The sequence below is a fragment of the Pholcus phalangioides genome, unplaced genomic scaffold (genome assembly GCF_987345545.1).
Source record: "Pholcus phalangioides strain wild (caught in Gottingen) unplaced genomic scaffold, Ppha-v1.0 ptg000009l_1, whole genome shotgun sequence".
In the NCBI taxonomy this organism is placed as follows: Eukaryota; Metazoa; Arthropoda; class Arachnida; order Araneae; family Pholcidae; genus Pholcus; species Pholcus phalangioides.
Genome location: NW_028301602.1, coordinates 27720894 through 27741164, shown reverse-complemented (window position 1 = coordinate 27741164; position 20271 = coordinate 27720894). Strand labels below are relative to the sequence as shown.

Here is a 20271-nt window from a genome sequence, read left to right as displayed (position 1 = left end):
CTTAAATGACCTGCTGTGCAATCACTCATCACTTAAGTTACCCGCGACACATTTACAGGTCATTGAGTGACCCGCAAAACAGATCCGCCTGGGCGCAGTTCCACATCATTAAAGTTATCCACGGAACAATTTCAGATCACTCAAGCGGCCCACGGCATACTACCATATGACTTGAGTGGTCACGGCTTATTCCCAGATCACTCAAGTGACCCGCGGCATATATAAGTGGCTCGCGGCACATTTGAATGCAACTCAACTAATACAATACAACTGGACGTTTTCAAACCAATGAAGTGGCCCGCACTTTCCTAAAGGTTGACCACGCTTGTCTTAAACTACTTTGGGGAGCCGCAAGAGAATCATGAACTGGACAAGGGAGCCGCTGTGGTGACAAGAACCGCTGTCATAGGCAAAGTCAATTCGCTTCTTACCCTTGGGAAAGATTAGCTGAGTCGTCGAAACGTATCGGTATCTGTGAACTGCGGATATTATGTGATTAGCAGGTGGTGCCATCTAGAACTCAAATCGAAAGTGAGAAACTGGTGAGTGAATATATTTTCGGAATTGTGATTTATCAACCCTTCAGTGGATGAGGCCACATATATCTGATCAAGAAAAAAAAAACCTCTCCATTTTATCAATGACAAGCCCAGATATTCTGTAGCTCTGACTTTTCTCAATGGAAGACATTTTCCTCATTCACTATACACCTGCTGAAATTCGAAAAAGAAAGCCTATTTCATTGAAAAAATATTGTGGTATATTACGGGTGGGGGGTGGGGGGTTATAGTAATTATTTCTTTGACGGTAAAATGGTTAGAACTTATCTCAGTTAAATTCTTCAGAACTTATCTTGTGAGTTTCCCTCGACAAAATATTCCTAGGTGTCTCACCTCTGCGGGGATGAAACGATTGTGAATTGCCTCAATGACGATAGATGGGAGTTGTAGAAGATCAGAGAGGCAAGGCTTGGTCGGTTATTCAGGACTGTTAATATTTTAGCCCATTAAACGCTCAATTTTTTTTCCTCAAGGTGATAATTTTTTTATATTTAGTGGCACATATTGAAAGCCGGAAAAGTCATTAAAAAAAATAAACTCTTTTGAATTGTACTGCTTATATAGGGCTTTATTGAAGAAGTACAGAGCCTCAAAAATCGCACACAAAATAAATGTATTGAAAATTACCTTTTCCAAATATATAACTACCTTCTTTGTGTAATTCAGACTATAGTAAGGAAAAAAATCGGATTGCAAAACTTCAAGGTTAAAAAAAGAAAAAAAAAGAATTGCAAACAAAACATTTTTTAACAAATTATCGAAATCACAGCCATACCTCCCCTGCAATGAACCAAGAGTTGTCGTTAATTGGGATACTAACAAATTCAAAATATAAAACGGAAAGATCATTACCTTACCATTTATGTAAAAAGGTGATTCTGAATTTTTATCTCTAAACTGGTTGTTTGTTATGTCAATCTTCAAACCTCCTACATAGTCTTGTAGATTGATAACGATAACTTTTAGGGGTGGGGAAAAACAAACTTGGCTCCAAAATATGCAAAAGGAAAGACTTCGATGAAAAAGGTTGATAATATAAACGAAAGTCCTGATAACTATAAACGAATTTTTCCCATGTTGTGATATTGGCTTAATCTATACTTAGCAAAAGTGGTAACAACACCCGAATTATTACATTATCCGCAATTCTAATAAGCAATGTCTGCTGCATTTTATTATATTCAATTCCTATTGAAATCTAATTAGCGCTTTCGGAAACGAAATTTCTTTCTTCCTTCGAATTTCTATCAAAGAAAAGTGAAGAAGAAAAATATATTTACTATTAAAATTTTTTTTTTGAAACAAAATTTTTAGAACAAATTTACTTTATGACTTTTTATCTCGGACATACGATACATACAAAACAAAATTTCAAGTAGTACGCCTTATCTTATCCAGTCAAGAACAAGAAAAGTAACGCACATATGAATATAAAAAAACTTTTTTTTTTCCCATTTTCAAATGAATAGCTAAACACTTGATTTTCAGTTTCGAGTGTTGTTTCTTGTTCCAATAGAAAAAAAAATATGAATTAATTGAAGCAAATAAAAGTGTCCGAAATAATAATTTTTTTCCTTCCAACTGAACTGTTTCTCGAGTGTTACGCAAGGTTACTGAATTTCTTAGAGCTTCTTGTTTCTTTCAAAAAATAACATCTTTTTTTTTTGTTTCTTCAACTGCAAGTTTTTTCCCATGAGCAGGGATTTATACAAAGAGAAATAATTGTTTTTCTCCACCACGGAAACACATATAAACATTGTTTTTTATTTAATTAGTTATTTTCGCATCTCCAGTATTACACTAGGTAATAATTTCTACGAGATTTATTTACATCTAATACTTGTTTACGAGTCCCTTTTGATTTTATTTCGCATACTTCTTTTGAAAAATGCGAATTCACGAGAGGTAGTATTTATTTTAGAATTCCGTCGAATAATTCCAACGAATGTGATCGAGGATTAAGAGGAGAGAGAGAGGGAGAAAGAATGAAAAAAAAAAGAAAAGAATGAAAAGTACTGTAATAAAGAAAAGCGTGAGGGGGGGGGGGAGTGTTTACTGTTACTGACTAGAGCATATATATTAGAAGAGATTATTTCTGGAATTTATTGCTTTGGGATTTCAATTTATACGTGAAAGTAAGTACGGCATTTTTATTGCTCGGCATTTCACTGCTTCCATTGTGTTCTGTTTTTATTTTTGTTACCGCAAACAAACAAAAAAATGTTTATACATTTCGCTAATGTGGTAATAAATTGGAATATTTTTAATCCTTAAAACCCAGAATTTATGTGCGTATTTAGAATAGCGTGTTTAGAATATTGAATGTAATTATGATGCTTCGGCTAAACACTCTGAACAAAGAAAAAAATTAAAAATAATATTTCCTTAATTAATTTTATGTTACGATGTTGTAACTACTAAGTATTGAAAAAAAAACACTTTTATAAAAATTATATGACATCATTTGATCTGCCTTTCATGATATTAATATTCTGCTTGTTTATATTCCATAGGCTACGTATAATATTTTTCATTACCGAATTGAAGGATAATATCTTTCAAGAAAATAATATGTACAGTCAAACTAGGGTTGTAATGATCTCAATTACCATGAAAATTTGAATATAATGCCACAAAGCAATAGTGTCGATAAACACGAACCTGATTGAGAGTAATTTTAATGAACCTCACTTTTCTGACGTCAAAGAAATGAAATTATCTCGCACCATAGCTATATATATATTTTTTCAAAACTTTTGCTTTCACTTCTATAATTTTTTTCGAAGAAATTAAAAGAATTTTAGTTCATCGCACTTACATGGACATCGCACTTACATGCCCCGGGTGCAGGACAAGAGGATGCGCAAATTTCACCCTCTAATACCTCCTTCAATATTACAAAGAGATGCCAAAATGCGTGCTTGCCCCAGCTGACCAAGTATGAAGTTGCGGCCATGTATCTTCCTACATATGGAGGGTTCAAAATCAAAGTAGTCCAAGTCAGCTGTGTGTGTTAAACTTTCCATAACAAACTTTCCAAAAAAACTTTCTTTCCTGAAAGCTCCCAAAAAATCAGTTTTCCTTGAAATGATTTTTTACTTGTATGAAACTTGAGACTAAAATATCTTATAAGCAAAAAATTATTTCAAAGAAAACTGATTTTTTGGGAGCTTTCAGGGAAGAAAGTTTTGTTAATGAAAAGTTTCACTCAAGTGACTTAGACCACTTTGATTCTCAACCCCTCAAATTATCAAAGATATTCCCTTTTGATAACTAGAGCTACAAAAACCGGATTCATTGCGTGGTGGCAGGCATTATACAAATGCTAATGCTTTCCATTAAAACGCTCTTTTCTAAAAACTATGTTTTTCGTTAGATAAGAAACATTTTTTCGAACACAACTTGTTCAATGCCTTGAAGCTTTGTGTGTCTCTCAGCACTGAGGTTTAACATGTCTGAACGTTAGGATTTCGTATTGAAATGATTTAAAAAAATGCTATGGCACAAAATACGGGTAAATATTTATGATTTTTGAAGAAGTTGCGTGTTGTCGAAGTTAAAATTCGCGAAATAAATAAATAAACAACAATAAACCAACGATTAAAATCATAAAAGATATCGTTAAATTGTATAAAAATATCCACAAAGTTTAAAAAAAAAAACCGAATGTCTAAAACGAATAGAATATTTTTAAATGGTCTTCAAAGGCAGGGGATATTCCTATACTTTCCCATAAAATTTCCCATAGGAAAGCATAGGAAGTCAAGATCGTGCACCTACCCCCGATTAATCCATGCATTCATTATCTCTTAAACCTTAGTCTTTTATTTGAAAAGGGAATTCCGGAATCCATTTTCCCGATCCAACGTCAGGGTCAAATAATTGTTATTTGTCGTTTTTATCATGAATTGAAATTTCAAAGATTTGTTCTGTGATTTCGTACGGACACCATCTCTTGGTGAGATGTAGCTTTATTGATATTTTTGTATATTATATATATATATTTCTTAGTTTTTGCTATTTCTTTCAAGCCGTGCACAGCTTTGGGAGGTAATTTAAATATTTTTTTCATCTCACTCCTACGGTTGATGGGAAAAAAACAAAAATGTTTTCTCCTTTTAGGGGGAATCGGTGCCTTAAATTCCATATTGAAATACACTGAAATAAAAAGTCATCTTCGAACCTAGGCTTCTTGGGAAAGAACGATTTGTCTTGACGTGTACTGTAACGCTTTTCATTTTGGCTGTCGACAACTGAGCTGAAATGGATGAGAAACGCGAAAAACTCCGTCTCTCGTGACGCCAGTAACCTTCGTCACTCGTAGCGACCGATCATGGCCATACTAATTTCTCCTATAAGTAGGAGTAAAGAACGTAAATAGACACCGGGACGATATCTGCGTACTACTTACCAGCTCTTTCTGTCTCCGCTAAACGGGTCGATCAGTGGTTCTCAAAATGCGAGTTGCTCCTAGGTGCATCGACATTTATAATATGGGCGCATAACCACTTCGTGATAGCTAAAGCCACATTTAACTGTCTAAGTCATTTTTAAAATTTCACTGATCCGCACAGCGGAAATCACTCAACACTCAGTAAAATGCTACACCATTTTTGAAGAAAAGTTTTCTTTCTGATTTTGTGTAGGTGATAGTGCTGTCCGTACTTACTTCGAGAAAAATATACCCAGGAAGAAAAGTACTCTAGCTTTTTCTATTATTTATACTGTACACATATACTCATATTACACCAAAGGGAAGGGGAAAGAAACACCGCCTCTCTTCTTCTGTTAATAAACCTTGAATAAAAGCTGACTCGCCCACTGGCAGTTGATCTGACAGGTTGGAGGGATTGTGAACAAAGTACGTTTGCGAACAAAGCTTGCCTTGCAAAGATAGTTGAGCTCGTCGTCGCCGAAATAAGAGGGTTTAAGGAGGCGAGATATCTCGCAACCGCCGAAATATAAGGCATGATGTTAATTAAGCGAGTTATCTCGTCTATGCCGCTGTAACGGTTTAAAGTTTAAACCATTATCCTGAAAAACTAAATTTCGGTTTGAGTGGAACAACTTTGCAGCCCCTCGAATGTCACTAGAACCGAATTCACTGTACATATAGAATTTTTGTTCTTATTTATTTTTCTTCCAGCAGATATTGATAGAAGGCTGAGTGACTTATTAGAGTTCTTTAAGCAATACATACGTTATAGGAAGTTCTAGAACGGGTGATGTATCGAAAGTAAGGGAAAAGGAAACATATTTCGTGTTTGAACAGACACGAGATCTTTCAGCTAGGAAAAAAAAAAGAAAAGAAAATAACTTCTCTGACGGTAAACTTTGAAAAATTTTCCATCGCAATACCCTTGCTACTACCTTTTCCGCTAAACGTGCAGATTGAACTAGAATTTGAGTAAGTGAAAATGGCAACAGCGTTTCTGGGTGAAGATTAATCGCTGCTTTCCGCTTTCAAAACGCTACCGAAGTTTACTCTATTTTTTTTCTTTTCTTTGCCGTTCTTTCCATGGAGATCTATAATGGCGCATTTTCCTTGGATCCCGGCAGAGAAGGTTTATCGAGTTAGAAGACCGAAAAGGGAGTTTATAGAGTTTATCGAGTTACAAACTTTCGAAATAGCTCTTAACTTTTACCTTTTGAAAAAAAGAAAAGAAGAAAAGAGCAAATATAAAATTAATTTAAAAGGTATTAAACGAATCGAATATAATGCATTTTTGGTTCGAAAAGGCGAAACTCGACTCTTTCAATTCCAAGGGGTTCAGCGAACGGTAATTGTTTTGATGGGTTTCGAATTTTAGAGTGTTGTGGGAAATTTCGGAAGTCATTTCGGCGAAAGTGTCGAAATACGTTAATTTTGAAGTTATAGGCTCCTGTGTTATTTAATAGAATTTTCTCCGTATTATTATAATAGAACTGCTTCCGCGTTTCCGCGAACGGGAGTTAAGTGGCACAAATATTTAAAGATTAGACGAAATGGAAAATAATTCAAAAGATGATTCCATCTCCCCTGACTCCCGAAGCGGCAAAAATGAACTCCAAATAATTTTGGCATTTAATATTTAAAAACGTAATGAAGCTTTTATGTTGCTTGTCTATCGCTCTCTCATTTCAATTTCCAGTATCAATGGAAGGAAAAATGACATTTTGAAATCATTCCGACAAAAGAAATTAATCTTCGCATTTCTGAGACCAACGATTAAATTGAAATATGACGAAACTGCCATCCCCGGATGTAGAAACTTTGCAATATTAATCTTCTTCCGAGATGAATATTTATCAGCTGGATATTGAATATGAAATATCTATACTTGATGACTCTAGACGTTTCGGCGATGTCAGCTCGGAGTGATGTAGCACGTATGATTGAATAATATATTACACACCCACAAACTACTGGATTCTACTAAACGCTATATAATTGCGTATCTCATAATACAGGGTTAGCATAAATGATTGACTCGATTTTAAAAATTAATATTTCCAAAACTATTACCCATAATACAGTAAAACTCTCCTCTTAACGGTCACCCCTTCAGATGCGGTGACCCTTGTTTTAAGGCCAAATAAGAATTTCTCGACAAAAAAGTCTACTAAAATAATGTATTTCAAACCCCTGTTTAACGGTCACCCTAATGTACAGTGACTTACATTATTTTTATCATTCGTTCAATTTGACTAAACCCCCTGTACGGACACCAATAATCGCAATTTTTGTTCGAATTATGCTCACTAGAGGGCAGCAAAAGTCAATATATGATCAACTTTTTTATACTGAATTTAGCTTCTTCTGAATGGAATTTTGGCTTGAAGTTCTTTAAATATTTGGCAACTATCATGTCCGTTTAGAATCTGAAATCACGTGTTGCTGGATGTGCCCGCTTATATTTTAAATTATTCCACGCTGTTTAACAAGGCCATCTCTAGTACAATTATCGCTCTCTACATTAAGAGAAGAAATTGATGTCTCGAATGCAGTAAAATTTTAGTTCATGCTCTTGCAAATGAGTTCAATGCACTGATTAATTACATTTTCCTGTAAGCATGATCACGTACAGGGTTAGCATGATCATCGGATTTAGTGTACGTCACAGCTTAAAATACATTTTTAAGTAGTTGGAATACTTAGCAAAACCCGCCAAACACATAGGGAGCCGGCTCATGCTTCTCCCCAGCGGACCAAAAATTAAAAAAAAACGTTAAAAACAATAAAATATCTGAAGTACGTTTTCTTCTCTGTTTCAATCAACTTCTGTTTATTTAAATACTCTTTGAAGGTTGTTAACTCAAAATTGGTCTACTCCAAAGATCGATTCTGCATATGCCCTTGCCTGAATGAATATGACTTTCATTCATTCATTCATTGTTGAAAGTCATTCATTGATGTACAAAGTGTCCCAAAATGTACTGATGGTTTTTTAAAATGGAATATCAAGTGAACGTCGACAGTCATTTGAGATCATTAAAAAGATGCAATGTACCGACAGAATCTCACCAAAGATGAGAAATTGGAGTAAATGCTCAGTCATGAATTTGAAACTACTTTCCAGTAGCAATGTTAGAAGTGTCTGCACGTTAGATATGTGGGATGGGGAGGAAATGACGGACACTTTGAGACCATTCCGATATGATTTCTAAAAGTGACCTAATGATTGACAGCTTCAGGAACCGAAACATCACCTGCCGGTAACATTTGGTAAGGACCCAAGTAAGCGCATAAAAAGAAAAATCCTAACCTAACCAAAATTAATCCCTTCAAAGAATAATTTTAATATATATCATTGTGCGCTTGCAATACCAATTTCACAAACCACCGGTCCATTCTTAAACAATCCTTATATGCAAAGTCATATTTGAGGCTACAGTATTTGTTGCCTTAAATCAATCTAAAAAAAACCTTGATTGTTTTTTTTCCTGATGGTTGTGTTTTGAGTTAGTGTTCTGCTTTCTTCTTTTCGTTTCATCAATTTCGTATCATCATTTACCCAGTAATTGACATTCATCAGATCGGAGGAGTGGGGGGGGGGGGGAGCATTGTGAAGACCCAATGGCTATGGTCAAAATCCCTTGTCATAGATTTTGAACATAGCCATAATCTATGGCTAACGCCATTAATGTCTTCTTTAAGTTCATTAGGTGTTTTCGACAATGGCAGTTTATGAACAATTAATCATAGCCAGTAATCAGAGAGAGAGAGATAGAGATGTAGGCCTCTTGAGCAAAAGCCCCACTTTCTCTTACCAAAACTAGGCCCAGTTTTTATTTACGATTTATTTTATATTCCTTTCTACTCCCCAATGATTTTAATACCAACCGCAGAGGGTAGATGAGCGATAAGATAGCATAGATAATAATACTAAACAAATTAAGTGAGTTATGACAGCAAAATTCCACGTGATAAATTTTCGAACATTTAATCACGGACAAGAAAATATACATTTATAAATACACAGTATTTCACAATTTGCTTTAGAAGTTTAATATTAAAAAAAAATAAAATCACACTGAAGAAGATTTTAAAAGATTAGAGATAATAAATATCAACTAAAGTAGACATTATGGCAAGGTAAGCGTCCTGGATTTATTTACACACTCATTATGAGTGAGAGAGAGAGAGGAAAAATATTAAAATAAAAACATTGAAGAGAGAGACGATCTATGGAAAGACTATCGCAGAGATAAATGACAGGATTGAGGTTATAATAGCGAAAATCGATCTCCAGGTACCAGGAAGAAGGAACCTGACAGATATTAAGCATCTCGGTTTTCTTCAAAGGCAAATTTTATTTTTTTTCCAGTTTTTTTTTTTGATCGCAAATCTCTGGTGTCAGACGCACCGCGGACAGAAAAGAAATTACCATAAAAAGTAGTGTGTGTGTGTGGGGAATTTTTTTTTTTATTCTCTAATGAATTGCTGAAGGGAAGTAAAAAAGAGCACGTATATATGGACACGGAATAGAAAGATTAAAAGAAAAACCATTTCTTTTTTTTGGCAGAGAAAACGCTTTTTTCAAGATAGAAATAATAATAATAATAAGCCTGAAGAATCTTGATATTATTTATTTCCGCTAGAATGACTCGATGAGTTTTAAGAAATCAGCTAAAAAAAGCGATTTGTGTGTAATGGAAGTCAATTCATTTCTTTCCCTTTCCTTCTCCATGTTGCCGCCCGCCATTTGAGATATATGAGCTAAAAAACAAGAATTTCTGACAGTTGGGAGCTACGAATTGTGATAGTTTATTCTGTTCAGACGAATCAAACACGGAGATTAATGTTGTGTATTAAGAAAGTTTTGTAATTTTTTTTTTTTTTGTATTTGTGTTCCTAGAAAGACGTGAAGAAAAGAAAGTTCATTAACTAACGGCTACTAAAGTCTTTGAGGGGGGCTTTTTGTTGTGCGGCTCAAATCAACGCCTCCTTGAACAATGAGAGCTTTTCCTCGCTTAAACTGTTAACGTTATCGGTTTGTGAGCAGATTAATGAATCCCAGAACGTTTATCCTTTCTTTCGTCAGTGGTTAAGAACGCAAACAAGTTTAGTTACTGTTGGTATTGAATGTATAGAAAAGGAATTGTTACGGGGGAGTTTGCGATCATTCAGAGGCGGTTGATGGTATTCAGTTCTCAATACAATGCCGTTGAATTGGGAGACTTATATTCAGACTACTCACGATTTTAAATTCTTCAACAAATCATAGCGGGCATAATGCTTGTTAATAATGGCTAATGTAACTTTTTTTGTGTAGGTTAAAAGAAGAGATTGTTTCAACGATGTATCCATGAAACAATCAGACCCATTTATAGTGACGGTATTTCAAATTACGTAAATTAAAGAAGTTGTAGTCTTGCTTAAAAAGTACAGTTTCCTTCCAACTTCATTTTTTTTATGATCTAATTACTGTACGAAATGGGGGAATTATCGAAGTTGTGATTTCCACTTCGTACCTATTGGTGTTTCTGACGACGTTTAATTTGATTTTAGAAAATGTCATGTTCCACTGTATCCGGAGGAATACCTCCCCTCAGCCCAAGACAATAAAAAATGTGAAACATTTCTAAATATCATTCGAAAAAAACCTAAAATTTGGAAAGAAAATACTTTTATATCGGGTTTTACAAGTATCATTTTTACAGACTTTACAAATCTGTTGTCCGACATGCCCAGGCATGTAACAATTTAGAACAGGCAGGTATATTTTTCGATCAAATGCCCGACGTGGTTATGTAAAAAAGAAATTATAAAACAATAAACACTTCTGTTTTTTTTAAATTTTTTCATCGACAATGGCGCAAGTGCTTCTGCACACATGGGTGAAATTTCACATAAATGCTTTGTCTGGCAGCCTTGATGCCAATGTCTAATCAACGTATTTTAGCTATTTTTACGGCCCTAAAATTTAGCAGTTTCGTGTGATCATGCATTCCTTATATCCTGCAACTGGGCTCTTCTTCCTTGATTTTTGAATCCAAATATATCAGTGAAGATTGCATTTCGAAGTGTGAAAATGTTTTTTTTTTTTTTGGCCTCAGGAGCAACAGAGTAACATTATAAATTGGGTTTTTCGCACACGGGAACGGTATAAAAGTTAATGTTTTTAATTTTTTATGTGTCCGATTCCTCAAAAAAAATTGTCATTTGGAGGAATTGCATGTAATTTGAAAACATTTTGTAATTGGAAGTAAATTTCCAAATTCAACGGTTACAGAGCTACGGACAAACGATTTGAATCAGCTTGTATATTATACTAGATTAGATTTGACATATTAGACACATTTGGTTACTTATTTTAATATTGGCGACCACATTCCTTTTGAATTTTCGTATTTATTTTAAAATTTCGATTTTTAAAGAAAAAATTATATCACTTTCTGCATTTTTTATGCAAATACATCAATTTGTTTGCAATTTTTTTTAAATAAATAAACTCGGTGATAATATTTTCTGGCCATGTAAAATATTGTGTGTCTGTGTGTGATTCGGGTATCTATGATTTTAAGTTACATGAACGACTGAGCATGACCCAGGGTCTGATAATTGAAAATACACGATGAAATCTGGTACTATGATTTTCGAAGGTATCTACTATGCAACCTGTTTCTTCCGGGACCATTGTTCTAGACTATGTTCTTTTTTTTTTGGCTGAGGATCTTACCTTGATGCTGGCCGTGAAATCATACATTCTTCAACTATTGACAATGTTTCATAAAGATTTAAGAATTACTAACTAAATAAATTTCGCACTACTGAAGTAAGGCAAAAAAAAACTCATTCACGAAGTAAAATTCAAAGAAAAATATTAAATTTTCAAGCAAAATACTCTATCTTTCACTTCGTTTATATATATATATTTCCAATTTACCTTTAGGGATCTATATACGTAACCTAAATTTCGAAATAAAGTAAAGACACACTCACACACACACATACACAAATATTGCTTTTTCCTACGTATATGGGACATTTCCAGTATCAAATAAAACATTGACTAGCAACGCAAGGCACCACAATTACACACACACATATATATATATATGGACACAAAACTCAAGCTTTTCCTCGAATATTTTTCTTTCGAAAGCTCCGCTTTCCCTTCCAATTCTCTCGTGTGTACCACTGAATGTTGGTAGAGCTAAGGTTTTGAATAATTAAAAACCTTCCGACTCTCATTTAGAACGCTTAATCAGTTCCCGTTCGTTACACATTGATTCCACCGAATAGAATTCCTATCTATCCACTAAAGCTTCGAGAAGATTATATTTTCGTTATACTCCGTTCACCAAAACAATTTTTTTTTCTATCTCTAATATCCTACTTCCAGAATATGTTGAATGTATATATTTTTTCTTTTTCCGTTGTCAAGATTCACGTTGAAGGAATATTTGGAGTACCATAAATTTCCTTGTTATTGCATCCACTCCTCCTAATCAGGAATGACGCAAGTGAGTGAGAGAAAGAGAGAGGAACTAAATAGTAATTTCCATTGATTACAGCCCCTCAAACAACACCGTTTTCATTCCCAAGTTGCAGAGAAATGAAAAATCTTGTGAGTAGAAAAATCCCGGCTGATTAAATATGCAGAATTCAATTTGAAATCTAAAAAAAAAAATCCTGGATCACGAGAGATACTCAACGTTATCGATTACTTTCCTCTCTCTCTCTCTCTGTAGTGTTTACAGGGATGCTTTGCTGCTGTACAAAAAACGCCAGGAAGCCATTCTAACTTTTATGGTGCACAGGAAAATTTTTATTATGATTGCAAAAATTTTATCTTTCATTTCTTTTTTTTTTTATTCGAATTTCCTATGTGTGTGTGTGGATGAATATTTAGATTATTTCTTCTTGTAGGATGTCCCGGCAAAACCGGCAGGGACAGCCGAACACAGGGGCAGGACCTCCACCAACTGCGCCGTCCTCGGTGAACAACGCTAGGGGCAGCAGCGGTGCGGAAGGGGCATCTGCGCCCATCGTCCAGCAGCAGGCTCAACAGTACCTGGAAGACAACGTCAAAGCTTGGATGCAACCTGCCTCTCAGCCTTCATCATCTGGTCGAGAGGTCAGTTATTATCATAATCCATACAGACACCTTTCCATGTCGATAAAACTTTCCCTTAACATGTAGACGTCCTCTCCTTTGTTTGTACAATATATACGGAAAACTGGCTGCGAAGAGATATAGTTGTTTATACAAGATTCGTTGCAAGACTGGTTATTTGTGGAGATGTAGATTACAAGGGAGAAAATTCATCTCTGCCCCACGGGACTCGAACCACGATCTCTCGCTTGCCGGACGAGTGCTCTACCATCTAAGCTATGGAAGCAGATAGAACATTTCAACCTTGGAGCGTATTGAAACCTTGGAATAGAATATTTCCAATCTTGGAAATTCTATTTGCTTCTATATCACCGTGAGGGCAGAGATGAATTTTCTTCCTTGTAAATCTTCATCTCCACAAATAACCAGTCTTTCAATGAATCTTGTATTAACAAGTGGACATTTCTATATATTGTTGTTCAGGAGAGAAATTACTTTATGCACACAACTCCGGCCATATCGACATGCGGCAATTTCCAACCAGTGGAGTTGGGTGGGAAATGAAGGTGCCATCTGTGTGTCGATGGTCACCCCAGGCTCGGTGGGTAAATAACTTATTTTCGATGTTCTTTCCTGGATTTGAACCCGTGGACCTTGACGGTGGAAGACGAGCATCGGGAAGAGACGGGAAGAAACATCAGAGACGAGCAACAGGCCTACAACGTTTCAATTATTCAATCATTAAATGGGCGCGGTAGAACAGGTTTGTAAGATACTCGCCTAAAGTACCAAAGGATGTTTACAGGTGTCGCGAGTCGCGACGTCCTCGGTTCTTCCCGGTTCGTCCTTGTCAGAAAACTTTCCTGACACAGAGGTACAACAGAAACGGTGACATGACCGCAGAAAAAATTGCTACCGCAGGGAGTCCCCCATCGAGAGGTTAGCGCAACAACCTCTCGATGAGTATAATAACAAGCCTGCCTTTCGAAATCGGCAATAAATTGTAGGTTCCGGTCTAATTAGCCCTCGTGTGCAGAAAATGACCATGGTGCGACGAAAATGATCAAATGATCAATCATTAAACTTCAGTCATAGTTAGAAAAATTAGAGGTAGATGGTATCACTTCACATAACAAGCATTACACTGAAACAAACTTCACGTTAGGTTCACAACTCATACCTGCCCAGGTGTTCTTCGACCACCTGCTAAAATCTCTTCATTGTGACAGAGCAAGGGCCATGATCTGGTTAGGATGAGGAAGGGGAAAATTCCTCTCTGCCCTCACGGGGATTCAAACCTCGCTCTCCCATACGCCGGACGAGTGCTCTACCTGCAAGCTATGAAAGCGGAAAGGATATTCCTTCCTTACAGTGTATATCAATATACCTTTACGGCCAGTTTTCCGTATATAATGTATTAACAAAATAGAGGACGTCTTCCTCTACATATACGTCACCAACTGGTGACCATGATGTATGTCATTTGCTATCGATAAGCAGAATGTTTCCACCGTTCATCTCACGGAACCATTCAATATATATATACACGTGCCAAGGAGGGTTATATCCTATTTGCTTTCATAGCTTAGAGATAGAGGACTCGTCCGGCATATGGGAGACGGAGGTTCGAATCCCCGTGAGAGCAGAGTCGCCACTCGAGTCAGAATTTTTTCATCAATAAATATTTTTAATTCGCTTGAACAAATTTTCATTTGCTTAGGAAATGCCCTTTTTTTGACTGTTTCCAGCCCATTTTTCAAATTTCAAAATGATGACTTTCTATCTTAAAACAAAAATATATCTTTCTTTTTAATAGTATGCAGGGTGCACAGCAAAAAAGGAGCAAGATATTTTCTGGTGAACCGTTGATCCTGGAGGTATACTTCCAAATAGAAAATGTTTCCAAACAACGCGTAATACTCAGATATGCTATCCACGTTTCAAGGGGTTGTATGGTTATTAAAATTGAAAAAATATGAAAACTTTTTATACAATACTTGCGTGTCCCAAAGTTCAATCAGAAAGTTGTTGCCCTGTCAACCAAAAAAAAAAAAACAAAAAAAAACCGTGTTTCTAAGTGCTGTATTCATTGAGATATTCAAATTCAAAAATTGGAGGGAATTTGGGAAAAAGAGGTCTAAATGGGGAAAAATCGTTTTACGCGCATTTGATGCTTTTTCCCCAAAATTTCCTCCGTTTTTCGAATTTAAATATCTCAGTGACTATTGCACTTAAAGACGTGAAATTTATTTTGTTGGCAATAGGGGAGACAAGACAACAACTTTCCAACTGAGTTTTTGGGCACACGGGGACTGTCTAAAAGTTTTTTATTTTATTTTAATAATTATACAACCCCTTGAAACATGGATGGCATATCTGAGTACTACGCGTTGTTTGGAAACATTTTCTAGTTGGAAGTATACTTCTAGGATCAACGGTTCGCCAGTGAAATGCCATACCTCACCTGTTTGCTATAAGCCCTGTATATTTTTAGGACCAATGTACCTTTCATATTTCATCTTTCTCATAGTTTATCAATATTTTAAAGCCAAATAAAATTGTTCTCTAGTTTTTTTTTCCATTTGTGACAATTGGGAAACATTGGTTCACGCCCTAACCACCAGTTGGCACCTCTATCAAATTTTGTATAGAGAAGATTAGGAAGAATGTAATGTAAATCCTTTAAATGCCCTTTTAAATAAATTAGAATTGTAGATAAATTCACAAATTATATTTATCCGGAAGAAAAAGAAAAAGGCGCGAGTGTTTTTAGTAAATGTCCTTCTTCCGGCTATTTTTTTTTGTGTGAGAAATATACAATTGAAAGTTATTTTCACTTCACGGCATATTTCAGTTCAGAGACATCTATTATATTTGCAAATCACATGTTTTCAACATGCTAAGTTTTTGATCAGTGTTGCAAAACATGTAGAAATCTTTCTCCTCGCATTAGGTCACCAGAAGGTAGGTTTGATTATAAGTCGGGAAGTGGGGGGGGGTGAACAAAATCCAAATTCCTCGGATGCAACATCAAGCTGCCGTAATATTTCACCTAAAGACTCTCATCGTTGGTTCCTGCTCTAGTAAAATAAAGACGAATTAGATATTTGTTGTCCCATAAAATTGACGAAAAAAAGAACGTGAAACACAAGAAAAAAAAAATACAATTGACAAAAAAAATTGTTCAAATTATCATTCCTTGTCCAAGTTGAAAATGAGCTACAAAAATAGATGGAATATGTTGCGATTGTCAAGCTCAAATATCAAGTTAAGTGCTGAAACAGGCAAAATAACTTGTCGGATTTGCCTATCTCTTAAGGGGTCACATACCCTTTAACATGGGAAAAAGTTATAATATCATTAAAAATACTATTTAACCATTGATTTATTATAAATCTTTCACACATATTTTTGATTAAATATGTTATGCTATGTCAGTATAAAATTTTACATATTTCTAATACCAATTTTTTTTAAAAAATTAAAAAAAACACATTAAAAACAGCTTGCGCGCATGATAATATAAAATTTTATACTGATATAGAATAGCATATTTAATGAAAAATATGTGAAAAATATTTCTAATAAAGCGATGTGGTTAGAAAGTATTTTTAATGATATTTTTATACAAGAGCATAGTTTTCTCCTTGTTAAAGGGTATGTGACGCTTTAACATGGTAAAATTTAAATTAATTTTTTTTACCATGAACTTCACTACTTTCACTACTTAATAAATTTATTTATCAGCAGGTGAAGAAGTGTCCTTAAGAATTTTTTTTTTCGATTTTGTGGTTGACATTAATTTTTGACAATTTTTCTTTCTTCATTTTTTGTCCAATTTCATGAGAACGACACACTTACGTTTTTCCATCACGTATCTAAATGCGGAACGTGAAAACAATTGAAGCATGAACAAATCAGTTTGAAGAATTATAAACTGATCAAAAATAAATAAAAAGAAAGGAAGAAATTTACAAGAATGCAGAAGATTTTTTATCATTTCTTTCAAAAATGAGTTTTCAACGTTTTGTCCTATCAAAACGTGTTGTGAGAATTATTCGGATACTGACTAATATTCACTTGCATTGTATGTACAAAGTATAAGAACAAATATATGACAAAAAATATATATATCTACTGATACGAAGTATCTTTTTACACTTTTACACTTGAGTGGTGCAAATTTCCTAATATATCAGGCCAGATATCTAGTCCAGGAAAAAACTATCATCCAGTAATTTTTTTTCCTGGAGAACCGGAAAAAAAAACTGAATTATCTTATCTTCAGAGGGAAATGCTTTTTTATGGAAGGAAATGAAAATAAGGCGGGAGGAAAAAAAATATCGCTTAAAATGACGTGTTTTTTTTTTTCTGGAATAATCTCGATAGCTTATTACAGAAGCTATGCTATTTGTTGAAGAATCTACTCTTTTTTTTTCTTGTTTCTAATGCTAGAGATTGGAAAAAAAAAAATTCCTCTGAGATTTATGGCCGGAAATGAAGCCATAAATGTAGCGATGAGATCGTGCGTGATGTGATCGATGTCCCTCATTGAGGAATTTTCATTCGCCCTAAAATATATATAGATATCCCTAGAAAGGAGAGAAGCTGGTTCACATATACTACCCCGTTAGTACACTACCGCTGTATAACATAGGTGTCATAAAATATATCTTTTCTTCGGATGAGTTGATAGAAAAAAAAACAGATTATTATTTTTTTTATCTTACGATCTGATATCCGGCCATTACTTGGTAATCGTATATCGTCCACGATTTTCGCGTGGCTATTCCTTATCGAGAGAGAGAAAAAAAGATAACTTAGATGTTTACTCTTTTTTATTGTTTAGCATGAAAAATAAATCTTGGAAATGTAAGATTGAATCGTAGTTTATCATTACCGACTCGCATTCGTGCCTCGACTTTGGAAAACCGCAAAAAACCAAATTCAGACGGCCGCCAATGGGGTTCGAATCCCATTGGCGGCACAATCGCAGGATATTACAAACCTATCTGTGAGGCCATGATACACATATTACAAAGTAGCACTAGCAAGTAGCTAACTCTCTCGTGTCAGTGTTGATTCTCTAGTATTATAGGGTTGATCGAATGAGAAGGTAGCCTGAAATATACATGTTAGTTAGCAACGTACTCTTTTTTTCATAATTATGTGGACTTCATTGTTACCCAAAACGCAAAATGTTGACTGACGGCTGCGTGGAATTCATGATACAACGTTTACCACAATTAATATACAGTTAATATACCGTATTAAATTCTCCTAAGTGGCAAAATATGTGTTTATGCGGAAGAATTTTAAGCTGTGGGCTTCCACACTCACTCAACTTTGGAAGGAGAATTGTTCAGAAGTAATTGCTTTGAGATCCTATCAAGCCGGCATATCAGAGCAGCTTATCTTTCATTGTGTCCTACAAATAACCGATCGAAGCTAAGTATGTTCTATTATATGTTTTTTGAGGAGGAAGTCACAGAGTTATAATGTACGGACAGTAGGGAGAGTGTGTCAGTAATTTCCCGCCAACTTATCGAACCTGAGGCAACAACCGATAGATGACGCCTTCATTTCCGACCCAACTCGAAAGGTAGTAAGTAATTGCTGTATGGAATCCAAACACGCACACTCACGTCAACCTCATTACACGGCGCAAAACCCGGCGTGACTAAAAAATAACGGACACATCAAAATTCATTTGGCAACGTGAATTACATCAACGGAACTAAATGTGTTTTACTATCCATTAACGGAAACTTCTCGTTGGCGGACAAAATTTCGGGTTCCGTGGGTGTCTGTTAGTGGGAGGCTCTACTGTATACGTTCCCCCCACCCCGTATCTTTCGTCAACTTTGCATTATGCTCATTCCTAGTATCATATTGTTGGTTCCGCGAGAATAGTCGTGAGGTTTTTATCGTATGAATCGAGTTTTTTTCGGTAATGTTGGAACGGAGCCAGAGTTTCTAAATCTCTTTTGACTCAGGGTCAGCCATTGCAGCCCTGCTGTATTGAAATATATTATCATTTTAGGCCGAAACACGAACTAAAGGCAAATAACGCATTGATAAGGCGCTCGAATCATTGAATGTCGCTATTGAGATGGTGGAATTATTCATGGAAGAACCCGATCAAAGTATCTTCCTGTCATCCATCTAGCTGCACGGGCGTTTCCGGACTTCATTCTTCAAGCTGCCTGGAAGCCATAAATCTGGACAAATCGACCGCAACAATAAAATTACTAATTTATACGCAGATGGACTTCCCTGAATGATTTATTCGATTCATATTATCACTCTAAAAAGAAGTTTGCGATGAAAAAAAAAATTTTTTTTCTCTGTATCATTGATATACTACTAGAAATAAATACACCACCGTCACAAACAAAACTTTCGGAACTGCAACAGCAGCGGCAGTACCATATCCGTACGCCCTTGCGCTCGCATTTCCTCCTCGGGCTACAAATCATCACGTAGCATCTGTTTTGCCGTCCTCCTTGCCCTCTTTTTACCTCGTCTTATAACTGTGTGTGTGTATGTGTGTACTGTATGTACTGTACCTTCTCGCGTGTCGTATTGATATTCTGTCCAAAAAGCAATCGATGCGTGATATCGAAACAACTACTATCGGTTTTCCGTTACGCGGACCAGCTTCCGCTTCACCGAGGAAAAAGGAACTTCTCTCTCTCTCTCTCTCTCTCTCATCTCCTCAATATGCTTATCCAAGGGGATCGTCTCTGTGGTTTTCTTTTCTTGTTTGGGTGTAGTAATAAGTTTTCGGATGCCTAGGAGATATGTATATGTTATACTTATAGAAGAAACATAGAAATGGGGGTACAGGGGAGGGAAGAGGAACCCTTGGAATGGCTTTGCGGTTTGTGTGTTTGCGTCTTGCGTTCAAATCCGTGTCTCTGAATTGCAAATGTTTTTACTCGAACAAAAAAAACAAAAAATCCGTTTTGCCTAAATAAGTTCGACGTTAAAACAGAAGTTCCAAAAAAATGAAATAAGCATTTCACAATTTTTTCTCGATTTAAATGAGAAAGAGGGAGGGAGGAATTGATATATATATATATTTTGTTTATTTTGGAATATATTAGTAGCTTGAAGAAGAGAATGCAAGATGACATCGATCATACATTGAACAAACAAATCAAACA

The 20271-nt window shown here is 35.5% G+C and overlaps 1 protein-coding gene across 4 annotated transcripts in view; it reads left to right on the top strand.

Annotated features, from left to right (window-relative positions):
* LOC149082629 (uncharacterized) overlaps positions 1 to 20271 on the top strand; it is a 207034-nt gene that overhangs the window by 146597 nt on the left and 40166 nt on the right. For all 4 annotated transcript variants that reach the window (XM_089235896.1, XM_089235895.1, XM_089235897.1 and 1 more), the window contains one exon: positions 12916 to 13123. In XM_089235896.1, the coding sequence (XP_089092022.1) occupies positions 12916 to 13123 (208 nt within the window). The remainder of the gene's footprint in view (positions 1 to 12915; positions 13124 to 20271) is intronic.